Source organism: Hyperolius riggenbachi, chromosome 9 (genome assembly GCF_040937935.1).
Source record: "Hyperolius riggenbachi isolate aHypRig1 chromosome 9, aHypRig1.pri, whole genome shotgun sequence".
NCBI lineage: Eukaryota > Metazoa > Chordata > Amphibia > Anura > Hyperoliidae > Hyperolius > Hyperolius riggenbachi.
In genome coordinates, this window is record NC_090654.1 from 101199952 (window position 1) to 101224328 (window position 24377).

Genomic DNA, 24377 nt, shown 5'->3' on the forward strand with positions numbered 1-24377 from the left:
TGAATTATTTCTCCATATTTGTCTATTTTATGCATTATAGTTATGGTAAAAAATAAGTTAGTTTTATGAATCAACCCCATGATGAGATAAACATACTAAGCTCGCTTAATCCTCAGAATATGACAATTCCTATAACATCAAACATATTATGTTTAGTTCCTGAGAGGTTTAATATTTTATCGTGGCTTATCCCTGACACCACAAATCAAATGGTATAACTCACATAACTATCCTAGGTACGGTATTCCGTAAATAAGCAAAAACATATACTACATTTATGTTTAAGGCTGATGGGATGGCTCCACCGTGTCTGGAGCCCTGCTGTGTGGAAGGCTCTCTTTTGCTGGAATCACCAAATGGTATATTTTCAGCTCAGCAATTCACACCTGGGTGTCATTGGTTCCTGAAAGAAACTTCTTTTGAACATGTTAATTAAACAAATAGGCCTTATCAGAGAGCAAACTTGGCTCTCATGAAAAGAACTCTGATAGCAGCTATGAGAGGGCAGATTACCAAAAGAAGACCCCCAAGGCTGAAGTCTGTGAGGCCCTAAACATCCTTTGATCTGGCACGTCAACGACAATCGGTGCAGAAAAACGATTGCGATTTCTTTTCTCACGGCTCTTCCGTGACACTCAGCGCTTTTAGAAGTAATTTTTTAAGCGATTCTAGGCATGTGCCTAGCGATATTCTATTTATACCTTTTACCTTTTTGTGTAGTTTTTTTTTTATGTGCAGTAGAGCTGCAAGTGTACTGTTTATACAAAAACGCTTGAAAATCACTCTGATCTATCACTGTTCAGAGCGATATTCCACATTCCTATACTTAACATTGTGGCTGAATCGCCTCAGAAATGCTGCAGGTCCCGCGTTTGCGTTTTGGGAAAAATCACATCGCTCTGGTGTGATCCATCCAAAAATTAGCCAAGCCCTTTTGAAAGCGTTAGCGTTTTAAAAAGCACCCAGAAGCGCTTTTTTAAAAGTGTGCACCGGCCCTAAAAGTCATGCACTTTGGGACCATTCGTTCTGTCACTACAACAGACACAAAATAATGGAAAAAGCAGTACATATCTGAGGGGATCATAGGATGTTGACATGTCCATTCCACCGCTGTGGTCCGGTTCTGTTGAATGAACCAATTTGGGTTCTATTATGAAACCAGCCTTATTAAAAGGAGTCATATCAGTGCATGCACTCAGGTTATTAATATAACATTTACTTAGGTATATGCTTAATTCACTATACAGTAGAACTTACGTACTTCGAAGGGCTGCTGGTGTGCAGTTGGAAGTTTTACAGCACGATGTGGATATCTTTGCTACCCCTTTTGGTGAAGTCATTGTGCCAGAAACACCGCAGGATGCTTCACTTGGAGCACAGGATCTACCAAATAGTGTCCCGTCACCTGTGTTCACAAATAAACATTTATCAGCAGGCTACTCATCTATGACCAGCTACAGCTTGTAATGCTGGGTCACACAGAACACAGTAACTTGAGGTCAGGTCGTAGCTTAGGTCATACATGGAAAGTCAGAAATGCACGGTACAGAAGGGCTAATGAAGAGCTTGGTCAAATAACAGGCTAATATCGTTACACAGGAAGTCAGATGGCAGTCGTATTGAAAAGAACAAAGAATAGCAGAGTCAGGAGCGAGCCGAATCATACACAGGAATCAGATGGCAGTAAAGCAGAAGGACTAGACAAAGGCAAGGTCGAGAGGCAGGCAGGAGGTCGGTCACAGAAAATATACAATATGATGTAACTGATATAATATTACAATATGATAATATTACAAAATATAATTACAATAACAAACTGACTAACTAGAGTACATACTGTATATATTGTGCGTCTACACAATATATAAATGTAGCTCAAATGATCACTAGCTAGGCCAAGAACCAGCGTACTGATAAGTATCAAGGCCAGCGAGTGAATGACTTGCTTGGCCTAATATACCCAGGAGAGAGTCAATCCAGCCCACAGGAGGACAGGTCCTCCCTTCAGACACACCTCCTCAGCCTGTAAAGGCGTGCGTCTAGGCATACTGCGCACATGTGCGTTTTGACTCACCGCCACAGAGGTGTCGGGAACGCCATCCGAGGATGACAGCGCGAAAGACCCCCTACGTGAGTGAGTCCCGCCAGAAATGCAACAGGAGATGTCGCGGCACCCACTATGAGGAGGTAAGATTGTTACACAGCTATTCTCAAACTGTGAGGTGGGCCTAGAGACACTTCCAGTGGAGTGTGCGGGTCATTTGTCTAACTGCTTATCTACTTACATTAATGGTGTATCAAGGTCTGATAAATCTCTACAATGGTGTTAATTTATGTAACTGCATGTTGGAGGCCATGTGTGCTTCAGTGCATGTTCCCACAGAGCTGACACCCCAGTCTACTAGTCAGAAGCCAGTTATACCAGTTTCTTTCTATGTGATCACTGCAGAAATCGTGGAGTAGGGCAGTTTCTGAAGAATGAATAGTTACCTTGTTAATGACGGTTTTCGCTGCTCCTTTGTCTGAGAGATGCTCTGAGGATGAAGATCCCTGAGGGAAGTCATGGGAGAAGTAAATATACACACTCAAGTGCACTACACTGTCACAGGGCAGGAAGGGGGCTAGCAGGTTCTTGGGAGGGAGGCCTGTTACACCAAGACTACTGTAGTCAAAGTGTGTGTGTGTGTGTGTGTGTGCGTGCGTGCGTGCGTGCGCGCGCGTGCGTGCGTGCGCGCGCGTGTGTGTGTGTGATAGGTACTTGTAAATAGGATGAAGGGAAAAGTATGACTGCGAAAAGTAAAGACAAAAATACACCTGGCACTGCTGGTTGCAGGAATTTGCCCAGGTTTAATGAAAGACCAGCACATGCAGTGTAACAACAATATAATGCAGTGACAGAGTAGGCAGACACACTGGTGATGCAAATGAATGAGTCGACAGTAGCTCCAGGGCAAAGGGAACAAGCCAGGCGGCCGTTTCTTACCCCCAAGAGCTTCCTCAGAGACTGTGTCAGTGCAAAATTGACATCAGGCTTGTTCCCCTTGCCCTGCGCACACTGCCAACTCGTTCATCTGTACCATTGGTATGTCTGCCTAACCTTCATTACAATGTTGTTACACTGTATGTGATGGACTTTGCTGCAAATTCCTGCAACCAGCAGTGCCAGGTGTACTGTATTTTTGTCTTTACTTTTGTGTTGCCATACACCTTCCTACCATTTCAACGGCACCTAAAGCACACTAGTTAACACAGATGCCCGAGTGCAACTTTCCTCTATACTAACAGTGCTATTTGATCATAATGCAGGCTTTCTCTTTATTGCCTTGTGATAAGTATGACTGCACTTGTTGGGAGGAAAGTGGAATGATGATAACACTTTTCAAGCTACAGAAATAATTCTGCAACCCCATGCATCATATTTGGGCAACCCCTGTGTTGATATCAGTGTTTCGTTGGTATATACAAAACACTGTGGGAGGCGCCCTTTAGTGGCAATAAATAAATTCGAATTCTACTACCTTTTGTGTGTGAGTCATCGCACCAGGTAAGACGTATCACGCTTACCTTTGATATATCTATGTTGTGCTGTATACTCTGAGTCATAAGGGCGCCTCCCACAGTGTTTTGTACGTAATAATACCTCACAACGTGGGGTTATATCATTATAGTTTATAGTGGTATATTTTTTTCTCGGGAACGGCGACCGACAAGGCCGAGTGGAGACGGTACTTCTCCACATGCTCTGATGGTGGTTGCTAGAGAAGCAACCCAGAATTGTGAGTATATTTTCACTACAATAGACCGAATTACGCAACGATAATACTCGATATCGGGCTCCCGGTGTCCTTGTGCTTTTCTGTTTCTACTAGTTCTACTTTCGTTGGTATAGGAAGGGTCAAACATGATGGCAGCTCTTGTTGGAGGAGGTGGGCATGATGGTAGTGCTTGTTTGGTGGAAGGAGGGAGAAATACAATGGCAGGTAGGTGGGATTATGATGGCAGCACTTGTTGGCAGACGGAAGAACATTGATGGCACTATTTGTTAGGGATGTTGTTGGAAGGGGCATCGTAACTGCAGAACTTACTATAAGAGGACTTGTCATATCAGAAAAGAATGTATCAAAAATTACTCTCATACAAAAGATTGCTATGCGTTTCTTGGGATGTAATCCACTTTTTTTCAATGAGAAAAAAAAATGTAAACCTGAGGAGCATAAACGACCCTTCAATAAAATCATATAAACATATAAAGTTTGTAATCATAAAAATACAGATAAACATATGAAGTAATCTGAAATAATAAAAACTTTTATTATGTTTCAACTGGTTCATATTTCAGATTAGTTAATATGTCTATATATAATTTTATAACTACAAACTTTATATGCTTATAGTATTTTATAGGAGGGTAATTTATGCTCCTTGAGTTTACACTCTCTTTTTTTTTTGCTTGAACAAGCAGGTTATAATCCAAGAAACGCATTGCAATATTTTTGTATGACCTCCTCTTTTTAAATTTTTTGCAATTTTGCAATTGGGCTGATGGCAGCAGTGGCGTACCTAGGGTATTTGGCACCCGGTGCTCATTATCCACAGACACCCCCCCCCCCCCCCAATCAGGAAGACAACGTGCGGCGCGCTTAGCCGAAAAATGGGGCTACATTGTGCGGCTGCGCTGAAAAATGGGTGTGGTCATGGACCAAAATGTGGGTGTGGTCACAGGTGGAGACAAATTTACATGAACTTAGCAATGGTGGGACATTAGATTAGGACAGTGGTGGCGAACCTTTTGGAGGCTGAGTGCACAAACTACAACCCAAAAGTCACTTATCTATCGCAAAGCGCCAACAGCAATTTAAACTAAATACAAACATTTTAACTCATACGTGAACATTATAGAAAATCCAAGTTGAAAATAAACTGTGAAGATAAACAATTTCATCCATCCTACTCCTGAAAAATGTATTGTTTTAATTTTCTGTTTTAAAAAGATAAAAAAGTAGGTTTAAGGCTATTGTCTCATATGATTATGATTCAGCTTTTCCCATAGTCTCACAGTTAGCAATCATGAGGCCCCCAACAAGACAAATCCAGCAATCATGAGGCCCCCAACAAGTTAAATTCAGAAATCTTGAGGCACCCAACAAATCATGAGGCCCCCAACAAGACAAATTCAGCAATCATGAGGCCACCAACAAGACAAATTCAGCAATCATGAGGCCACCAACAAGACAAATTCAGAAATCATGAGGCCACTAACAAGACAAATTCAGCAGTCATAAGGCACATAAATAGACAGCATTTCACAAAAATGGGCAGAATGCCCCCTTAATATGGTAGACACCTCTCACCTGGCTTCTGAATTCTCCTCTACTGGCTGCTGTGCCTGGCTGGCAATACTGTTTTTGGCTGGATTGGGGATGATGTGTGGACTGAAAGGCCTGGCAGTGATGCTGTGGCCTCGCTGGCGGTGATGCTGTGGCCTGACTGGCAGTGATGCTGTGGCTGGGCTGGCTGGCGGTGATGCTGTGGCTGGGCTGGCTGGCGGTGATGCTGTGGCTGGGTTGGCTGGCGGTGATGCTGTGCCTGGCTGGTGGTGATGCTGTGGCTGTGCCTGGCTGGTTGAAGTAAATGCTGGCCTGACTGGGGGTGATGCTGTGGCCTTTTTGCCAGTGATTCTGGGCTGGTTGGCTGGTGGTGATGTTGGGCTGGCTGGCCTAGATAGTTTAGGTAGTGAGAGGTGCCCCCTAGTTTAGGTAGTGCCAGGAGCCAGTGTAGGTAGTATAGTAGTCCCCAGTACAGCTAGTATAGTGGCCCACAGTATAGGTAGTATAGTGGTCCCTGTCACAGACCGCTAGGCCGGTCTGCGGATGGGGTAAATCGATCAGCGTCAGAAATCCTCTTACACGGTCATTTGTTCATCACGAAGGGTAACCCGCGTTCGCAATTTGATGAACTGACTCGCGAAGGGAGCGTTCTGATACCAACCGAATTACTCCACACACATATACAATTCAAAGATCTGCCACCAAGCGAGTTACACAGCCCGCTACTGTAATTTTACTAGGACTTCGAGAACGCTCTATTAACCCTTAGCAGTATGCAGGAACCTGGGTCAGATCGTTATATCTGGGCCGGGTTCTCGCATACGGGTTATAAATGTATACTTCTATTAAACACAGGGTAGCGAGTTCAGGAGAATAGGTACGATTGTGTATATTCAGCAACAGGTCATAACCGCTAAACGATTTTTAAACGTTTAATAACACAAATGCATTACATACAGTTATATACACCTATTAACATATAAAACACAGAGCTTAAAAATAAAAGGAATAAAATCAGAAAGTTCTTACTTAGTTAGCTGAGCAGTCCATTTGAAGCATGAAGAAAATAGTCCAGTTTAAAAGTAGGCATTCAGGTTAAAGTCTTTGTACACAACATGCGCCCGGTTCTCCTTGAGCACATGTCTAGACCTTCCTGGTAGATGGGAATTGAAGAACTGGGAGGAGTTCCTTGCAAACGCTTTTTACTGACCAGAGTTTTGGGGCGGTCACTACCTGGAAAGTAGGTGTGTTTGAGGCAGGGTTACCTCCTGGCAGTCAGGTTGCCACCCACAGACTCAGAGCAAGGAATGTACCAATTATTAATAATTTGTGTAATTCCGCCCCAGATGGGTGCATCGCAAATCCGAGACCATATTCATAAGCAGCATGCGACTCTGTATTAAATGAGACTATACACGCCTAGTCTGTCGAATTTGCTCTACGCAGGCCGGATAAAGTGGTCTCTCTATTGATTCCTGATAGCCAGAAAATTATAAATCATGTGAGTGATAGAACTGATTTCTGGGTATCAGGAAATGTGTTTGTTGTCTTTCTGTGCCAAACCCATCTTGAATTATTAATAAAGTAAATGTTCCCATTGTGTGAAGCTATAAGCTTGGAGGGAAATTTGAAGTTCAACCAGTTTGAGCTGGTTTGGTGGAACAGGAGCTGTGTGACCAAATGGCTGCTCCCCAGGTGGTCTGGCCACTTGTGAATTCTTTCCTGACCTGAACAGGATGTGGGGGAGGGCTGTACTCCTGCCATGCTCTTAGAAGAAGAGCAAAGAAAGGCATTTGTTATTCTACCCAGGGCTGACAGTAACTGTGTGGGGCCATACGAAAATCGTTGGCGTTTACGCGCACGACTTTTTGTAATGTCCTAATTAGCGGAAGCACAGTGGGCGGCGTTGAAGACAGACCTGTGACGACATGACGCTGCGCTCCGGCTCCACGCTTGGAACGCGGAAATGAGGTGAGTAACTCTTAGCACGCCTCCGGCCGCCCCTGCACTGCCCGACAGTTAGCTATGGAGGGGCAGAGAGGCAGAAGGAGGGGTCCCAGGTGAGGGAGGGGGGGGGGGATATTTCCCCTCTCCCCACCGCTGCCTCCACAGCCCCTCCTTCTAGCGCTGCTTTCACCCTCCTGCTGTGCTGCTATGGGGGGTCGTGGTGACACCCCCCTGGGTGTCTGTCACCCGGTGCGCCACGCCCCTTGCGCACTATGGTAGGGACGCCACTGGATGGCAGCACCCAATTTACCTGGCTTGCACGACGCCTAAATGTACGGTCAATGCACTGTTTGATATAATTTATCTAGTGACTTGTAGGCAGAAGGGTGCAATATAGGGGTATAGGAGACTAGTAAAAAAAGTAAACTAAACTTCATAGGAAAGGGATAAAACTATCCCATCTCTGCAGTACACAATGCAGCTAGGAGATTTCTAACTCAACCATTCTCACTCTAATATAATACCTTGTTTCAATTCAAATACAACTTTCAAAACATAAGTTTTGCTGTAATTAGTGAAAAAAAATGGTTTAAAAATGTTAGGTAGGTAAAATTTGTGCATGAAATAAGAAGGAAAAATGGGCGCCAGGTGAAGCCAATATAAGTCTTAACAATAAATATGCACAGAGGGACATACTGCTTGCTTGGCAGTTGGCAGCGGATTTTATTTCCCACAATGCAACAAGGTTCACAGACAGGAAACTGTCAGGGCCATGGCTCTGACATTACACTGTGGGAGCAGTTTCACCTCAAAATGAGCAACTCAGACAACCCTGATGCATTAGAGAAAAGGTTAACATTTCTTGTGGGAAAGGGGGTATCGGCTACTGATTAGGATGAAGTTCAATCCTGGGTTTAAAGGGACACTGAACGTAAAAAAAAAGTATGATATAATGAATTGTATGTTTAGTACAGATGATTAATCAAACAGTCGTAGCAAAGAAAAGAATCTCATATATTTATTTTCAGTTAAATAGTTTTTTTTTTCTATGACATTACATCATTGGCCTAGTGCACACCAGAGCGGTTCTGCTGCGGTTTGCGATCCGCTTGCGGGTGCGGATCTGCTAGGGTAATGTATTTCAATGGGCTAGTGCACACCAGAGCGGGAGGCGTTTTGCAGAAACGCATACTCCCAGGCTGCTGCAGATTTTGGATTGCGGATTGTTTCTGCCTCAATGTTAAGTATAGGAAAACCGCAAACCGCTCTGAAACACGGCACTTCAGAGCGGTTTGCCAGGCGGTTTTTGTTACAGTAGCTGTTCAGTAACAGCTTTACTGTAACAATGCATGAAATCTACTACACCAAAAACGCTTCACAAAACCGCAAAATGCTAGCTGAAACGCTACATAAAAATAAGAAAAAGCGTTTCAAAATCTGCTAGCATTTTGCGGATCTGCTAGCGTTTTTTGGTGTGCACCAGGCCATTCTGTCATATTTGCAACTACAAACCACACACTGTAAATTAAACTATGAAACAGAGCTAATGACCCTTTGAACTCCCTGCAGTAAAACCTTATTTGAATCTGTCTCTCGCTGTTTCTTCGATGTATAAGCGCTTCAGAAAATAGGACTGTCTCTGACCAAAATTGGTTCGGAGAGCTCAGGGAAGCTCTTCTGCATAGATAACAAGTGGAGTCATTCTTAACTTTTCCTGTACTGAAAACAATACGAGTCTCTGTTCTTTGCTACTAATGTTCTATTTCTTAGCCGTACTAGCAAGACGTTTTGAATCAGGATGATATGATTATAGGCTAACTTAGAGGATGAATCAGTATGATACCATTTATTGACTGTACTACACATACAAATTATTATAAAATATAGAATTCAGATTCCCTTTAAGCCTTCAAACCAGTAAGCTTCTTATGATTGTCTTTTAAAAAATTGTCCAATATCGTTCCATAAATCACAACTCCCACGTACCGCAATTTCAGTACTCTGTTTAACTAACTGCCAAGCTCATGTGTTTTCTGTGCACTCAAAGACACCTGTAAATGTTAAAGCACTTACAAATACTTGCCAAGCCTTAAATCACATGAACTTTTGCAGACAGCATAACAGAGTTTTTATTTGTAGTTTTACAGTTAGATTGTTTGAGCTCTACACTGCATCACGCAAACCTTGCTATGGCACTATTGGCTTACAATGACTGACGTAAAACTGCTGATCAGTGGTAGGGAAGGACAAATAGGTAAGATGGCAAAGTAAAAGGAAACATGGGTGGTGACGGAAGCTGAAAGTCATGAGTCCACAAAGGATGTCAACAAGTTACACCCAGAAGAACAATCTGTGATAAGAAACTGCAACAGAAATAATAGCGAGCAAAAATAACAACAACAGAAGATGTGGTTTAATGAGGAATGAAGGAAAGCAATACATTTTAGAAATATGGCTTAATTCACAAAAATGACAAAAAAAATAACAGGTCAGTTATCTAATGTATTTTAGATTTTTTTTCTTCGTGCATTCACTAAAGCTGGCCATACATCAGGCGACTTGGCAGCCGATCGACCATCCGATTTGATTATTCTCCATCACGCATGCTGCAAGATGTTGGGTCAACTTGCTTGATTGGGTGTGGGGCGGGAACAGCGTGCAATTTCCTGACGATCGACGAACGTGACGAAACCCCTGATGCTGTCCCATAATGTAAAATATCCCCATGGTGTGTAGTGTAGAGTATACATTACCTGTCCGCGGCCTGCGCTTGTCCCTCCATTGCTCCGGGTGCATTTCCTTCCCCATACACGCACGCCCCACATGGTTTACTAGTAAGGGCGTGCATGTGATATCACACACGCGCGCCCTTACTAGGAAACCACGTGGGGCGCGCACGTATGCAAGAGGGATCCCGGAAGCCAGCGAGGGACAAGCGCAGGCCACGGATAGGTAATGTATACTTTACACTGGGCACCTGGGGGACATTTTACATTAGAGGACAGCGTCAGTGCGGCAAAGACTGATTTCGAATAGATTTCAGCATGAAAATGATCGGGAATCGTTCTGTGGTGTATGGGCAGCTGACAGATTATCAGTTTAATCAGATTTGATTAGAGAGAGATTTGTCTCTTGGTCGAATCTGCCCATACATCGTTAGATGTACGGGGTATCTTAAGATTTTCACACATGCAGTAATAATTTGGTAATTTACCGAAAAACTACAAGACTATTCACTAATCATGGTGATCGTAATCAGCTAATTACAATTATGCAAATTTTTTGTATAATCATTCGTAATTTTGCATAATTTCGAGCCAACTTTAGCAGTGAATAGCGAAGCCTCCATATATTGTTTTGACACTAAAATTGATACATATGTTAAAGTGAACCTTAAGTCGTTTTAAAAAAATGAGATTTACTCACCTGGGGCTTCCCTCAGCCCCCTGCAGCTGATCGGTGCCCTCGCAGCCTGGCTCCGAAGCGTCAGGACCCGCCGGCGACCACTTTCTGTTTCGCCGTCACCGGCCGACAGGCATGGGAACGCGAGTCGTTCTTTGCGTTCCCAGCCGCAATATCGCCCCCTATGCTGCTATTGCGGACAGGAGGCCTAGGGGGGCGATATTGCGGCTGGGAATGCGAAGAATCACTCACATTCCCATGCCTGTCGACCGGTGACGGCGAAACAGGAAGTGGTCGCCGGCGGGTCCTGGAGCTTTAGAGCCAGGCTGCGAGGGCACCGATCAGCTGCAGGGGGCTGAGGGAAGCCCCAGGTGAGTAAATCTCATTTTTTTAAAACGACTTAAGTGCCTCTTTAAGGAGAATAGTGGGTACAAGTTAAAAAAAATTCAAAAACACCTTGTAGTTTTTGAGAAAATTGATTTTTTAAATGCAAAGAAAAATGGTTTTTAAACGCAGAAAAAAATGACAGTTTAAAAATCATTTCTTTTTGCATCTTAAAAATAAATTTTCTCAAAAACTACAAGGTCTTTTTGAATATTTTTTTTTACTTGTTCCAAGTATTCCCTTTCACATACGTAGCAATTTGGGTGGTGATAGCATGTATGGGGGCTTTGCTATTAACCACCAAAGTCAGTATGAAATTACATGAAATTTCAAGTAAAATTCAAGTAATTAATTATTAAAACCTCCTTCTCTCTCACACACATTTTTCATTTGTGGGATATTTAAAAGAACAACAATATTCAAGCATGTAAAACCATAATTACACCCAAAGCCACCTATGGCTACAGAGATTCTTACTCACAATCAAACAATTATGCCAATTAGAGATGGGCCGAACGGTTCGCCGGCGAACGGTTCCAGGCGAACTTTTGCGGAAGTTCGATTCGCCCTATAATGCACTATGAGGGTCAACTTTGACCCTCTGCATCACAGTCAGCAGGCACATTGTAGCCATTCAGGCTACACTAAGCCCTGGAGCCACTCCCTCCTTATATAAGGCAGGCTTGCTGGCCATGACACTCACTCGTGTGCCTGCTAGACAGACTAGGGACAGCTGCTGCAGACTTGTTCTCCTACGGAAAGATTAGTTAGGCTCTTGGCTTGCTCCTGGCTGATTGTTATTGCTAAAATAGCACCCCTCAACAGCTCTTTTGAGAGCTAATGTTTTCCAGATGTGTTTTTTTTTGTGTGTGTTGCTCACTGAATTATACAGCCCTATCTGTTGCAGCTGGACCTTGGTAATTGTTATTACTGTGCCAGCCAGGCCCTGCCTAACTATCTATACTAGGACACCTACCTATGCCTACCTAACTACTGGGGCACCTACTTACCTATACGGGAACACCTACCTACCTACCTATACTAGGGGACCTACCTATACTGGGTCTCCTACCTATGCCTAGCTAACTACTGGGTCTCCTACCTATGTCTAGCTAACTACTGAGGTACCTACCTATGCCTACCTACCTATACTGGGACTCCTACCTATGCCTACCTACCTATACTGGGACTCCTACCTATGCCTAGCTAACTACTGGGACACCTACCTATGCCTACCTACCTATACTGGGACTCCTACCTATGCCTAGCTAACTACTGGGACACCTACCTATGCCTACCTACCTATACTGAGACTCCTACCTATGCCTACCTACCTATACTGGGACTCCTACCTATGCCTAGCTAACTACTGGGACACCTACCTATGCCTACCTAATTATACTGGGACTCCTACCGATGCCTACCTAACTATACTGGGACTCCTACCTATGCCTAGCTAACTACAGGGACACCTACCTATCCCTACCTACCTATACTGGGTCTCCTACCTATGCCTAGCTAACTACTGAGGCACCTACCTATGCCTACCTACCTATACTGGGACTCCTACCTATGCCTACCTACATACAAGAAGATAATAAGGTCGTTGTTTCATTGTGGACAGACCAAATTTGATCAGCTGGACAATCACTGTTGTTCTACCATTGAGCTACCACAGCCCGGCGACCATATGGGCTGGAAAACTGCCACGGCCTGCACTCTGGCCATGTTGCGCATCAGTCCAGCACGGCCGTCACTACGCAAACAGCTGTTTGCGGTGCGTTACACAGTGAGTTTAGTGTGTCAGTGTGAAGCAGAACTCTAATTACTCTCCCTGATTGATGTATACACATGCAAGATGTTTTAAAGCACTTTAGGCCTGCAGTTTAGCATTCAATGTGATTTCTGCCCTTAAAACGCTGCTTTGCGTCACATCCAGATTCTTCCCCGGGACTTTGGGCATGTATCCAACTCCGCCATGCCCCCCTCCAGGTGTTAGACCCCTTGAAACATCTTTTCCATCACTTTTGTGGCCAGCATAATTCTTTCTATTTTTCAAAGTTCGCATCCCCATTGAAGTCTATTGCGGTTCGCGAACTTTTCCGCGAACTGAACCTTCCGCGAAGGTTCGCGAACCTAAAGTCGGAGGTTCGGCCCATCTCTAATGCCAATATCCTATAATAACGTTTCTCCTGAGTTTTCTCCAAAGAGATATTATCAAATCTTACCAATAAAATACGCTTTAACCACTTGAGGACCACAGTATTAAACCCCCTTATCGACCAGGCCTTTTTTTGTATAATAGGCCACTGCAGCATTAAGGCCAAGCTGCAGGGCCACACAACACAGCACACAAGTTATTTCCCCCCCCCCTTTTCTCCCCACCAACAGAGCTCTTTCTCCCTCTCATCGACCCCCCCCCCCCCGTGTTTTTTTATAAATATTTATTATTTATTTTTATTAAATACATCTATTTTTTCCCCCCACTATCCCGCCCACCCCCGCCAGCCAATCACGGCGATCGGCTGCCATAGGCTTCAGCCTATGATAGCCGATCGCTCTCTCTGGTGCCCCAGGGGGACAGCCGTGTCGCATGTCTATCCCCAGTACAGCGCTGCTGCAGATCGCAGAGCTGTACAATGTAATTAGACGGCGGTTTCGCCATCTAACAGTCTCCGCCCACCAAGCAGGAGATGCGTGCGCAGCCTGCGCGCGATCTCCCGCAAAACACTTTTGTTTTCACAAACAGGCTTACTGCACTTGCGCAGGCCTGGCCATGCGTAGCCTTGTTCGCATTCCCATCCGCAGTAGCGTCCTGCGCAGGCGTAGGATGCTATTGCTGATGGGAATGCGAAGAAGGCTATGCATGACAAAAGGGGAGGAAAATGATCTATCCTCTGCTTAAACCTCATACACATGCTACATAAAGCTCAACCTGGGTGGCTATTTTTTTTTTTGGCACCTACTAAGGAACAGGAGGGAGGAGTATATGCCCTGGGGACTCTGTTCATATGTGTGTGTGCAAATGTTGCGATCCCTATGGAAGGACCCTTGCATTTGCACCATCAAAAAGCAAAATGGTCTCTAGCTAGACACTACTGAATCAATGCTACAAAGGAAAAATGTCCCAGTTCCTACCAAATCCGGCATAAGGGAAAGAAAAGTTAACCTGCCTAAGCAGAATACTATGAGACTGGCTCTGTGAGTAGATTCCCTACCATAATCCAAACAGGGAACTTAGTCAGACACTGCCTCTACTGTATCCTCCTGTTGCAGCATTAACAGTAGTGGCACCTAGAGATGGCCCCGAACGGTTCGCATGCGAACTTGTTCGCGCAAACAACGTGAGTTCACATTCGTGTCGAATTGCAAACTTTATGCAAGTTCAACCTGCCCCCTATACTACATCATTGGGCTAAACTTTGACCCTCCCTCCTGGAGCCCCCCCTATATAAGGCAGCAGCGTCAGCCATTTTCTCACTCTGTGTGCTGCTGTATTAGTGAGAGAAGGGAGAGACATTGGAGAGATAGGGAAAGCGATAGTTAGGAGGTCTGTTAGCTTGCTCCCTGCTCATATTTGTTGATGAAAAGCACCCCAAAACAGCTCTTTTGAGAGCTAATGTTCTTGTGATGTGTTTTTTTGTGTGTGGCCCACTGACACTGCATATACAGCCCTGTCTGTCACAGCTGGCGCTTGCTAATTGCTATACTGTGCCAGGCCCAGCACATTCAGTGCCTAGTGTGACTGCTGCACATTGTATTATAATACCAGTCACTGCATACCTTTCACTGCACCTGTGTGACCACACGCTGTTTTATATACTAGTCACTGCATACCTTTCACTGCATCTGTGTGACTGCAAATTGTTATACCAGCAGTCACTAGATACCTTTCACTGCACCTGTGTGACTGCACATTTTTATACAAGCAGTCACTGCAACCTATTCACTGCACCTGTGTGACTTCACATTGTTATACCAGCAGTCACTGCATACCTTTTCACTGCATCTGTGTGACTGCTGCACATTGTATTACAATACCAGTCACTGCATACCTTTCACTACATCTGTGTGACTGCACACAGTTTTTATACCGGTCACTGCATACCTTTCACTGCATCTGTGTGACCGCTCACTGTTTTATATACCAGTCACTGCATTCCTTTCACTGCATCTGTGTGACCGCATGCTGTTTTATATACCAGCAGTCAGTGCATCCATTTTCACTGCACCTGTGTGACTGCACATTGTTATACCAGCAGTAACTGCAACCTTTTCACTGCACCTGTGTGACTTCACATTGTTATACCAGCAGTCACTGCATACCTTTCAATGCACCTCTGTGACTGCTGGTATAACGATGTGCAGTCACTGCATACCTTTCGCTGCACCTGTGTGACTGCACATTGTATTATACCAGTCACTGCATACCTTTCACTGCATCTGTGTGACTGCAAACTGTTTTATATACCAGTCAGTGCATACCTTTCACTGCATCTGTGACTGCACATTGTATTATACCAGCAGTCAGCCAGACCGCAATTATTTTTCTAAAAGGCGATACCCAAACTGTACCATGATATTGAAAGGCAAGTGGTGTCATTTCTGGCACACAGCGTTCGGTCAAGGGTCCATCTGACCACAGATGCCTGGTCTGCAAAGCACATCAGGGCAGGTACATTACTTATACAGCACATTGGATGTGTGGTGGTAGACGTCTCTCAGGCTCCCACTCCAGACCGGAATTGAACTCTGATTCCGCGGCCATTATCTGTGGTCACCATGGTACTGATAAAGTAATATGGAAAGTTTATCAGACAGTTGAATGAATGGCAGACTTGCCCTCCATAACAGATTCTCGTTGAAAGAACTGAACCGACAGCAGAAAAAGTAATTTAAAAAAATAGATGTAAGCTTTAACAATGGTAGAGAAAGAACCATCGTGAGTTGATAAGGCAGTCAGACATTACCTGACGTCACTGAGGAAGAGCAATCTCGCCATGGTGTGCACCAGTCCAGCATGGCCATCACTACACAAACAGCTGTTTGCGGTGCTTTACACAGTGTGTTTGGTCTGTCAGTTTGAAGAAGTACACTAATTGCACGCAAGATGTTTTAAAGCACTTTATGCATCCAATTTAGCAATGCAATTTCTGACCGTAATTTTCCCCGGGACTTTTGGCATGTATCCCATTCCGCTACGCCCCCCTCCCGGTGACCCGTTGAAACATCTTTTCCATCACTTTTGTGGCCAGATGTAGTGTTTGTAGTTTTGAAAGTTCGCCTGCCCATTGATGTCTGCTGCGGTTCGCAAGGTTAGCGCGAACACGAACTTTTGCAGAAGTTTGCGTTCGAGGTTCGCGAACCTAAAGGTTCGAGCTATCTCTAGTGGCACCAGGCTGTGCACATCTCAGAGGTTTCTCAGAGGTTTAAATTGTAAGTGTCATCTTTCTGGAATGTAATCAGGTAATGGAAGGCTACAGGCACAGTTGTGGAGGATTGTGAGGATGGTTACAAACCCACAGATCACCACTGAAGACCTGCAAGAACATCCTGCTGCAGATAGTGTATCTGTACATCGTTCTACAATTCAGCACAACTTGCACAAAGAACATCTGTATGTCAGTGTGATGAAAAACAAGCCTTACTTGCACTTATGCCACAAACATAGTCACTTATTGCATGTATGCACAATGTCATTTAGACAAGCCAAAGTGCTTTGGACTGATGAGACAAATACTGAGTTATTTGGTCATAAAAATAAGGGTTTTTATTCAGAATTTTTTAATGTCTATAAAGGGTGGACTGCAAGAAGGAGGAGAAAGATTCTGTGCCAGGATTTGATTAGGTTGTCACTGGGACAGCCCAGCACAGTTAATGCATGATTTAAAACTGTTATAGATGAAATAAAATAATGATGAATACATACTTTTAAAATCTATTTTAGCACTTAGAGTTTACCAGGGATGGGGCCCCCGCAATAAAATATACATACCTGGGGGTTCCTCTAGCCCCCTCTGGCCCGACTGCTCCAACTGCGTCCTCTTCTCCCTCTCCGTTCACCCGCTACTGGCCCCGGAAAATCCGTCAGTCGGGGCAAGTTGGCACATGCACAGTCCAGCTGCGCTCCACTGTCTCCACAGTAGTACTGTGCCAGCACAGAATGCTCCAAGGGACATGAATGCGCACGCGGCTGGGCTGTTCATGTGCAGTTGGCCCCAGACCAGAGGACTTTTCAGGGCTATTTGCGGGTGAACAGACAGGCAAATGAGGACACCGTGGGAACGACCAGGCCAGAGGGGGCTGGAGGAAGACCCAGGTATGTATATTTTACTGCTAAACCCTCATCTCAGGCTCCCTTTAAACTAAAGCTAATAAAAATACAATGAAAATCACTACATACAGTATTCCCTTAGTAGTTGATAAAGGTAGAAAATGAAGCAAATGGTAAGCTGGGCTGTATTTACTGCCATGCAAGCATTCAACTAGAATAATAAGATGCTAATTTTCCAGCTCAGCCCATGTTGACAGCGTTGAGTTGTATTCCCTGTAAAACAAAAACGTAACACAACAGAACAAAGAAGGTCATACCACACGTTACGGCCACATTGCATCACATAAAGAGAAGCATACAGTCAATGAAAAGTATGCTTCACTAAACCTGTTAACATGTGCATTATGCGGTATCCTATTGCAACCCATTTTGCCGTAACGCTACCGCCGCACTGTGATCATCGCATAGGTGGTGCACTGCAGTCCAGTAAGCTGTATTACAAAGCTGCCATTACACCACACTGCTGTGGATGTGGCCTAAGGCAAATTTTTAATGCAAATTGCATACTGTAGAGAATTAGGCCGATAAAAATCCCAGTAACTACATTAGATTGGCCCACTTTTAGGCTGCACGATGTTTTCAATGAATTTGCATTCACATCAGAAAAATAGCATTGATTTGATCATCTCTGGCATTCAGCATTGTCTTGACCCTCTAAGCATGTCTCTACATAATCACACTACAATGGCATTTATAATGGGACTGTGAGAACATACCAAATAAGGAAATAAGCCCAGACATACAGATCCCCGAGTCACATTCTTTGACGACGCCAGTACAAGAAGTTGTAGTTTTGTCAAAGCATTCATAACACGTCACAGAATAACCTAAACAATAAAACCAAAATGCTTGTTACTTTTCATGTTTATCACAAAGGCTTTAGGTAAATTATGCTAAGCACTCATTTTTTCAATGTATTTATAGCATATTGCAACTCCTTTTTAATTCTACCCAACCAGCCTAATTAGTAAGCCATTGGCAGTGGTATACAGGAACAGCAAATGATCACACTTTTCTGTATACCTGGGGTTTTGCCTAGCTGCTGCCATGGCTATGCACAGTTCCAGTATTGGGTAACCAGAGGTGCCCCCAAACGGCCGCCTCGGCTGAGAATGGCCTAACAAGGCTTTAAAGCAGGCAACATTTAATATAAAGAGGAATTGTAGCTACATATAGTAGAATGCAATGTATTATTCAGGATACCCACTGTTACGTTTAAAGGACCACTAGCGTGAAAAAAGTAGGCAGTTAAAATATGACAGAACTGACAGGTTTTGGGCCAGTCCATCCTCATGGGGGATTCTCAGGATTTTCTTTGTTTTCAACAGCATTTCCTGAAGAGCAGTTGCAAAGTGTAACTGACATTATAGTGTGCAAGTGAGTAGGGAGGCTGGCTGGTATCTATTTTGGCAGTTAAACTGCTGTTCAGGAAATGCTGTCGAAAACAAAGAAAACCCTGAGAATCCTCCATGAGGAGATGGACTGGCCCAAAACCTGTCGGTTCTGTCAGATTTTAACTGACTACTTTTTTTTCACAATAGTGGTCCTTTAATATTCTGGTTTCAGCATCAGAAACCCTTCCTATAGCTACTTTCTAAAGCTACCGTATTTTTTGGAATCTAAGACGCTCCGGTGTGTAAGACGCACCTAGGTTTAGAGGTCAGAAATCAGGAAAAAAAACCACAAAACTAAACCTAGGTGCATCTATAATGCAGGGGAGTCTTATGGATGTTTTACCCCCAAAAAACTGTCTCTAAGCTACAATGCCCAGCTACACTAAACTAACCTCTGCTGCCCCTACAGTTACACAACACTACACTACACTTAAACCTGCTGCCCTTAAAACTAAGCACTACACTACACAACACTTAACTAAACTAACACTGCACTTAACTAAACTACACTACTCTAACACTACACTACACCTTCACTTTATTACTATACCTGCTCCGGTCGGCGCAATCCTTTCGCCCTGGCTCTGGGTCATCCATCTCAGCTACTGTGATATCCAGGGTCCTGGCCGTCTCTCCCTCTGGGAGGACGGCCAGGACCCTAGAAATCGTGGCAGTGGAGACAGATGACCTGGAGCCAGGGGGAAAGCATCACGCTGGCAGGAGCAGGTAATATTGCTTCCCTGCACAATCTGCATAAGTTATTCCGTATCTTTAGAATATAAGACGAACCCAAATTTTGGGGGAGAAAAAGTGCGTCTTATATTCCAAAAAAATACGGTATATATTGCTGTATACCAATATGTAGCCCTACACTCCCACTGAGGCTTATCCTAGGGTGTTTATTACGTGGAACCCCCCATCCCTGAATTCTGGGAAAACAGCTATGTTTCTGTATGGCTTAAAGGGATCCAAGCAGTTTTTCCCTCTGCTGCTTGTCCTAGCTTCTAATAGCTGTAGGAGCTGCCATTTACCCCTCTGCCTTACCCTTTCCCTTATTTATCCAGGGGAGGATGTGAAGGTAATCAAGTGTGACACCCTAAACCTTTTGAAGTACATTGTCCTTTTGTTTGCTCATTGCTACTGCTAATTACTGCAATCCTTATCTGCCTGCTCTTTCCTCTTTCTGAGGATGGGAGTCTGACAGAAGAAGGACAATAATAAACATTTATAGGTAGAAAGAAGAGGTAGAATGACCTTTTTTTTTGTAAGAACAAACACATTGTTAATGTGTATTTTTAATGTGCTACTGAGATGCCCTGCATGCTAAAAATGGTGCTCGATTCTCTTTAAGAACTTGCAGTAATAAACATTCCTCAGAGATCACTTTTCAGTACTAAAGATGTTGCCGCTTGTGATACATTTCAGAAAGTAAATAAGGGAGAGAAAAGATTTTACATTAGGCAAACACTGAATACATGATTTATGAATGAATAAAGCAGTTTTGTTCATTATGTTATTTAGCTACAGTTCGTCTTTAATCCAGTCCAGGCTTACTGCATCACTTATGATATCTCCATTAGAGATGCTTGAAGACATCTGCAGATGCCTTATGTTGGGAATACACCACAAGTTTTTTGGCAGATTGGTGGCTCGATAGATAATTCCGACAGGTCCAATCTGATTTAGATCGTCTTTCTGATTTTCTCATAGAAGTGAATGGAAATGAATTGTAAAAACAATCGTAAAAAACAATCAGAAAATCAATCGGCCAGTAAATCTGCTGAAAAAACAAATTGTGTATTCCCAGCATTAGGCAAAGATTCCCAGCAAAGGACAATGACTCATATGCAATTCACCTTTTCTAAGTTTTCTCCTAGGAGATAATTTTTAATCATCTGTTTAAAATAACTTTTCAGCACATTGTAATACCAAAAAAAAAAAAAAAAAAAATACCTAAAGTAGGAGTAAAAGTACAGTCAAAATTATTCAATGTATTTTTTGCTTCCTGGTGACTTAAAAGGCCTTTTATTGACAAGGTGTAAAACCATCCACTTGAAGAAAACCAAGGAGAAAAAGGTAATTGCATATAGGCCTATGACTTTGATGCTCTAAAATTTTCTCATGAGTTATCTTCCCCAAGGCCCATATGCAATTCACTTTTTCTCCTGGGTTTTCTCCAAGGTGATATTTTCATACCTTATTGATAAAATGCCTTTTAAGCCAGAGGCAAGCATGAAGGATACTTTTGACGTGTAACGATTAGTGTCAACACGCAGAGAGAGAATCTGATTATTGGTGATCTGCAGAATCACCAGCAATGCAGATATACACCAGATTATGGATGATCTGCAGAATCACAAATAATCTAGGTATGTCTAACCTCTGGACACCTGAGATATGAGTGTTTGGTGTAACAGTAGCACTTTGAGTGAGAACCACCAGAGGAGCTGGAGGTTAGAAGAAGAAGGGAATTCACCCCAGACTGTGGGTGAATCCCTATAGGCTAAAGGCTTCCTAGGAGAGGGACCTAGGCTTGATTGCAGGATGCCCTGCTGCTAAGATGAACAGACTTGCCCTAACTGGATGTGAGATCCTAGCTCTCTACACCCTAGAGGCGGGCTAAGGTAATACAAGTACACAGTGCTAGTCTTGGGTGTGAGGTCCGTAGTGTCAACACCCTGGAACTAGTCTATAGCATAACATAGCATTGACACAGTCCTAGGCTTGGGTGTGAGGTCCGTAGTCACAACACCCTGGAACTAGTCTATAGCATAACATAGCATTGACACAGTATCCTAGGCTTGGGTGTGAGGTCCGTAGTCACAACACCCTGGAACTAGTCTATAGCATAACATAGCATTGACACAGTATCCTAGGCTTGGGTGTGAGGTCCGTAGTCACAACACCCTGGAACTATTCTATAGCATAACATAGCATTGACACAGTATCCTAGGCTTGGGTGTGAGGTCCGTAGTCACAACACCCTGGAACTAGTCTATAGCATAGCATAACATTGACACAGTATCCTAGGCTTGGGTGTGAGGTCCGTAGTCACAACACCCTGGAACTAGTCTATAGCATAACATAGCATTGACACAGTATCCTAGGCTTGGGTGTGAGGTCCGTAGTCACAACACCCTGGAACTAGTCTATAGCATAGCATAACATTGACACAGTATCCTAGGCTTGGGTGTGAGGTCCGTAGTCACAACACCCTGGAACTAGTCTATAACATAACATAGCGAGAATAATCTAGCTCAGTGTGAATTCCCAGGTCCTCCCGGTTCTAACACACTGTGGGATGTGACTGAGGTCTGTGTGCCAACACATAAAGCATTTGCAATGGCAGACAACGTGAGACTGAGGGACGAGTGGTTATATAGTGCAGCGCTGATCAGCGCCGCCCAGTCTCCTCCAGCCAATCCGCATGCATCCTGGGATCAGCTGACTAAGGGAGTCAGCTGATCCCTCTCTGCTTCCCATAAAGCTTCTGTCTTTCCGCACGCGCGTGTGTATTCCTCAGCCTATGTGCACAGAAAGGCTGTACCAAATCAGACACATGTCGCCGCGCGTAAACCGCCGGACTGGACGCGGAAGTAGCCGCCACGCCGTCAGAGCACGCGGCGGCTATTCCTCAATCCTTCACATGACGGTACTTTTACGCCTGCTTTTGGTATTTTTCAATTGCAGAGTGCTGAAAAGTTATTTTATACAGAAGATGAAATATTCTCTCCTAGGAGAAAACTCAGGTGAAAAAATGAATTGCATATGGGCCCAAATGTGGACATTTTCACCTTGCCTTTTCTTACTTCAAATACCCAGTCAAGTTCAATGAAGTTTGAAAAATCCACATTTTCGTGAAAATTATTGAATATTGAAGTTAAAACAAGCTAAGTGAAAGTTTTTCTCTTGATACCATGAGACAAATTCACCCTGATTCAATAGGCTTTTCTGCTGAGCTTTCCCACAGGAGATATTTTCTCATCTTGTTTGCAAAATACTTTTTTTTTTTTTTTTTGCAAATACCTTTTAACAAGCGAAAAAGAAAAAAAGTGGGTAAGAAAAAACAATATCAAACTTAAGTAAATTCATAAAGCATATTTAGGAGGCATTTTTTGCTTGTTGGGATCTGAACAGTTTTTTTATAGATAAGGTGGAGAAATGTAAAACAACTTGGTAAAAAGGCCTGGCATTTAAAAAAGTATTAACAATTTGTTAGCAAAATGAACATAAAATGGTGATTATTTAGAAACAACTTATTTTGATAGGGGTTTTTTTGTCTTGCTTTTGTGAAAATATATTGTACAAATAACGGTATAACAACTCATACACTTGGTGATGGCCAGTACAAGCTCTTTTCAGCAATTTACCAATTAGGCAATCAGTGGCTATGTCCGGTGAATTTGCTCTGAATCAGGTAAATTTGTTCCATAAATTATTTTCTCTAACATAAACTAACATAAAAAAATAAAAATAGAACAAAATTAATGTTGTCTACACACAAATATAGATGGAATAACCTATTTAGCTGATAGCTAAGACACCCACCTAGAGTCACCAGAGATAGCAGAAGACTGAGGAGAAGCAGGAGTGACTTCATGGCTCTCAGTGCCTCTCGATGTTCTAATACAAAATGTACAAGAAGAGCAAGGGAATATTACCAAAAATCTATTACAGCAGAGGTTGGGTAATACCTGTACGTGCTGCACTGGAATTGCCTTTTCATAAAATAAACTCTCATGAGAACTTAACTGCAGGGTCAAGAATGCAGAGGTGCCCAGGGGTAAGGAAAGTCTGGATTGTCCACTTTGTACTGATTTATACAACAAGCCAGTTTGACAGCAGAAAAATCTTTGTTGGCTAAAGAGTGATCATATACTCTGCTCTGAGCAAGACTGTAGCAAGGGCAAAACTAGAAATCATGGGGCCCCCAGCAAAACCTTGATGGGGCCCCAAAAACTTCACACCCTTTCCATTGCCTGCCCCTGGTGACCCTCACAGCCGGGGGGCCTATCTTGCAAGAGTCATGAAACAAGTGTGGACATCATAATCTTTACACCCATAACAAGTGTAGCCACAAAAACACCTGATCTGAAGGTTGGGCGCCTTTTTTGTAGGGAGTAAAGTAGTAGTTGGGGCCCCCTTAAAGCTCCTCCCCCCCAGGGTTGCTTCCCTGTAGTTAAGCCCCTGCTAGCACTTCAAGATATACTGCATAACAAAAACAAAACCCCAATAGTGTACTAAGTCCTGCATCCAGGGTTGGCATAATAAGGGAGTAAAAGTTATCCCTGGAAAAAAGTCATACTGCAAACCCAAAAGCTTTCATAATAATGGGCAAAACTTCTATAGAGCACTGCCACCATTATTAGAGGCCAATAAATGCCAACAAAGGTGTATAATGGGGTATTTCGGCAGATATACTGTATGTGGAGTGTGTGTTATAAGGATGGAAGGAACACTGAATATATTGTGAATTCAGCAATATCCTATATTTCCATAAACATGCAATAACAACTCAAGGTTTGTGCAAAGAAGGCTGTTTAGTTGAGTATGGTAGCAGCCATGTTTGTTAAAGTAGCCCTTAATGAC

The 24377-nt window shown here is 43.4% G+C and overlaps 1 protein-coding gene across 1 annotated transcript in view; it reads right to left on the bottom strand.

Moving 5' to 3' along the window:
* Positions 1-23417, bottom strand: part of LOC137531687 (phospholipase A2 inhibitor and Ly6/PLAUR domain-containing protein-like) — a 35232-nt gene extending 11815 nt beyond the window's left edge. Inside the window, exons 1-3 of the mRNA XM_068251641.1 lie at positions 23337-23417; positions 18111-18221; positions 1262-1405 (exon numbers count right to left, since the gene is read on the bottom strand). Coding sequence (XP_068107742.1) covers positions 1262-1405; positions 18111-18221; positions 23337-23388 — 307 coding nt within the window. The 5' untranslated portion in view covers positions 23389-23417. The remainder of the gene's footprint in view (positions 1-1261; positions 1406-18110; positions 18222-23336) is intronic.
* Positions 23418-24377: the final 960 nt, after the last annotated feature.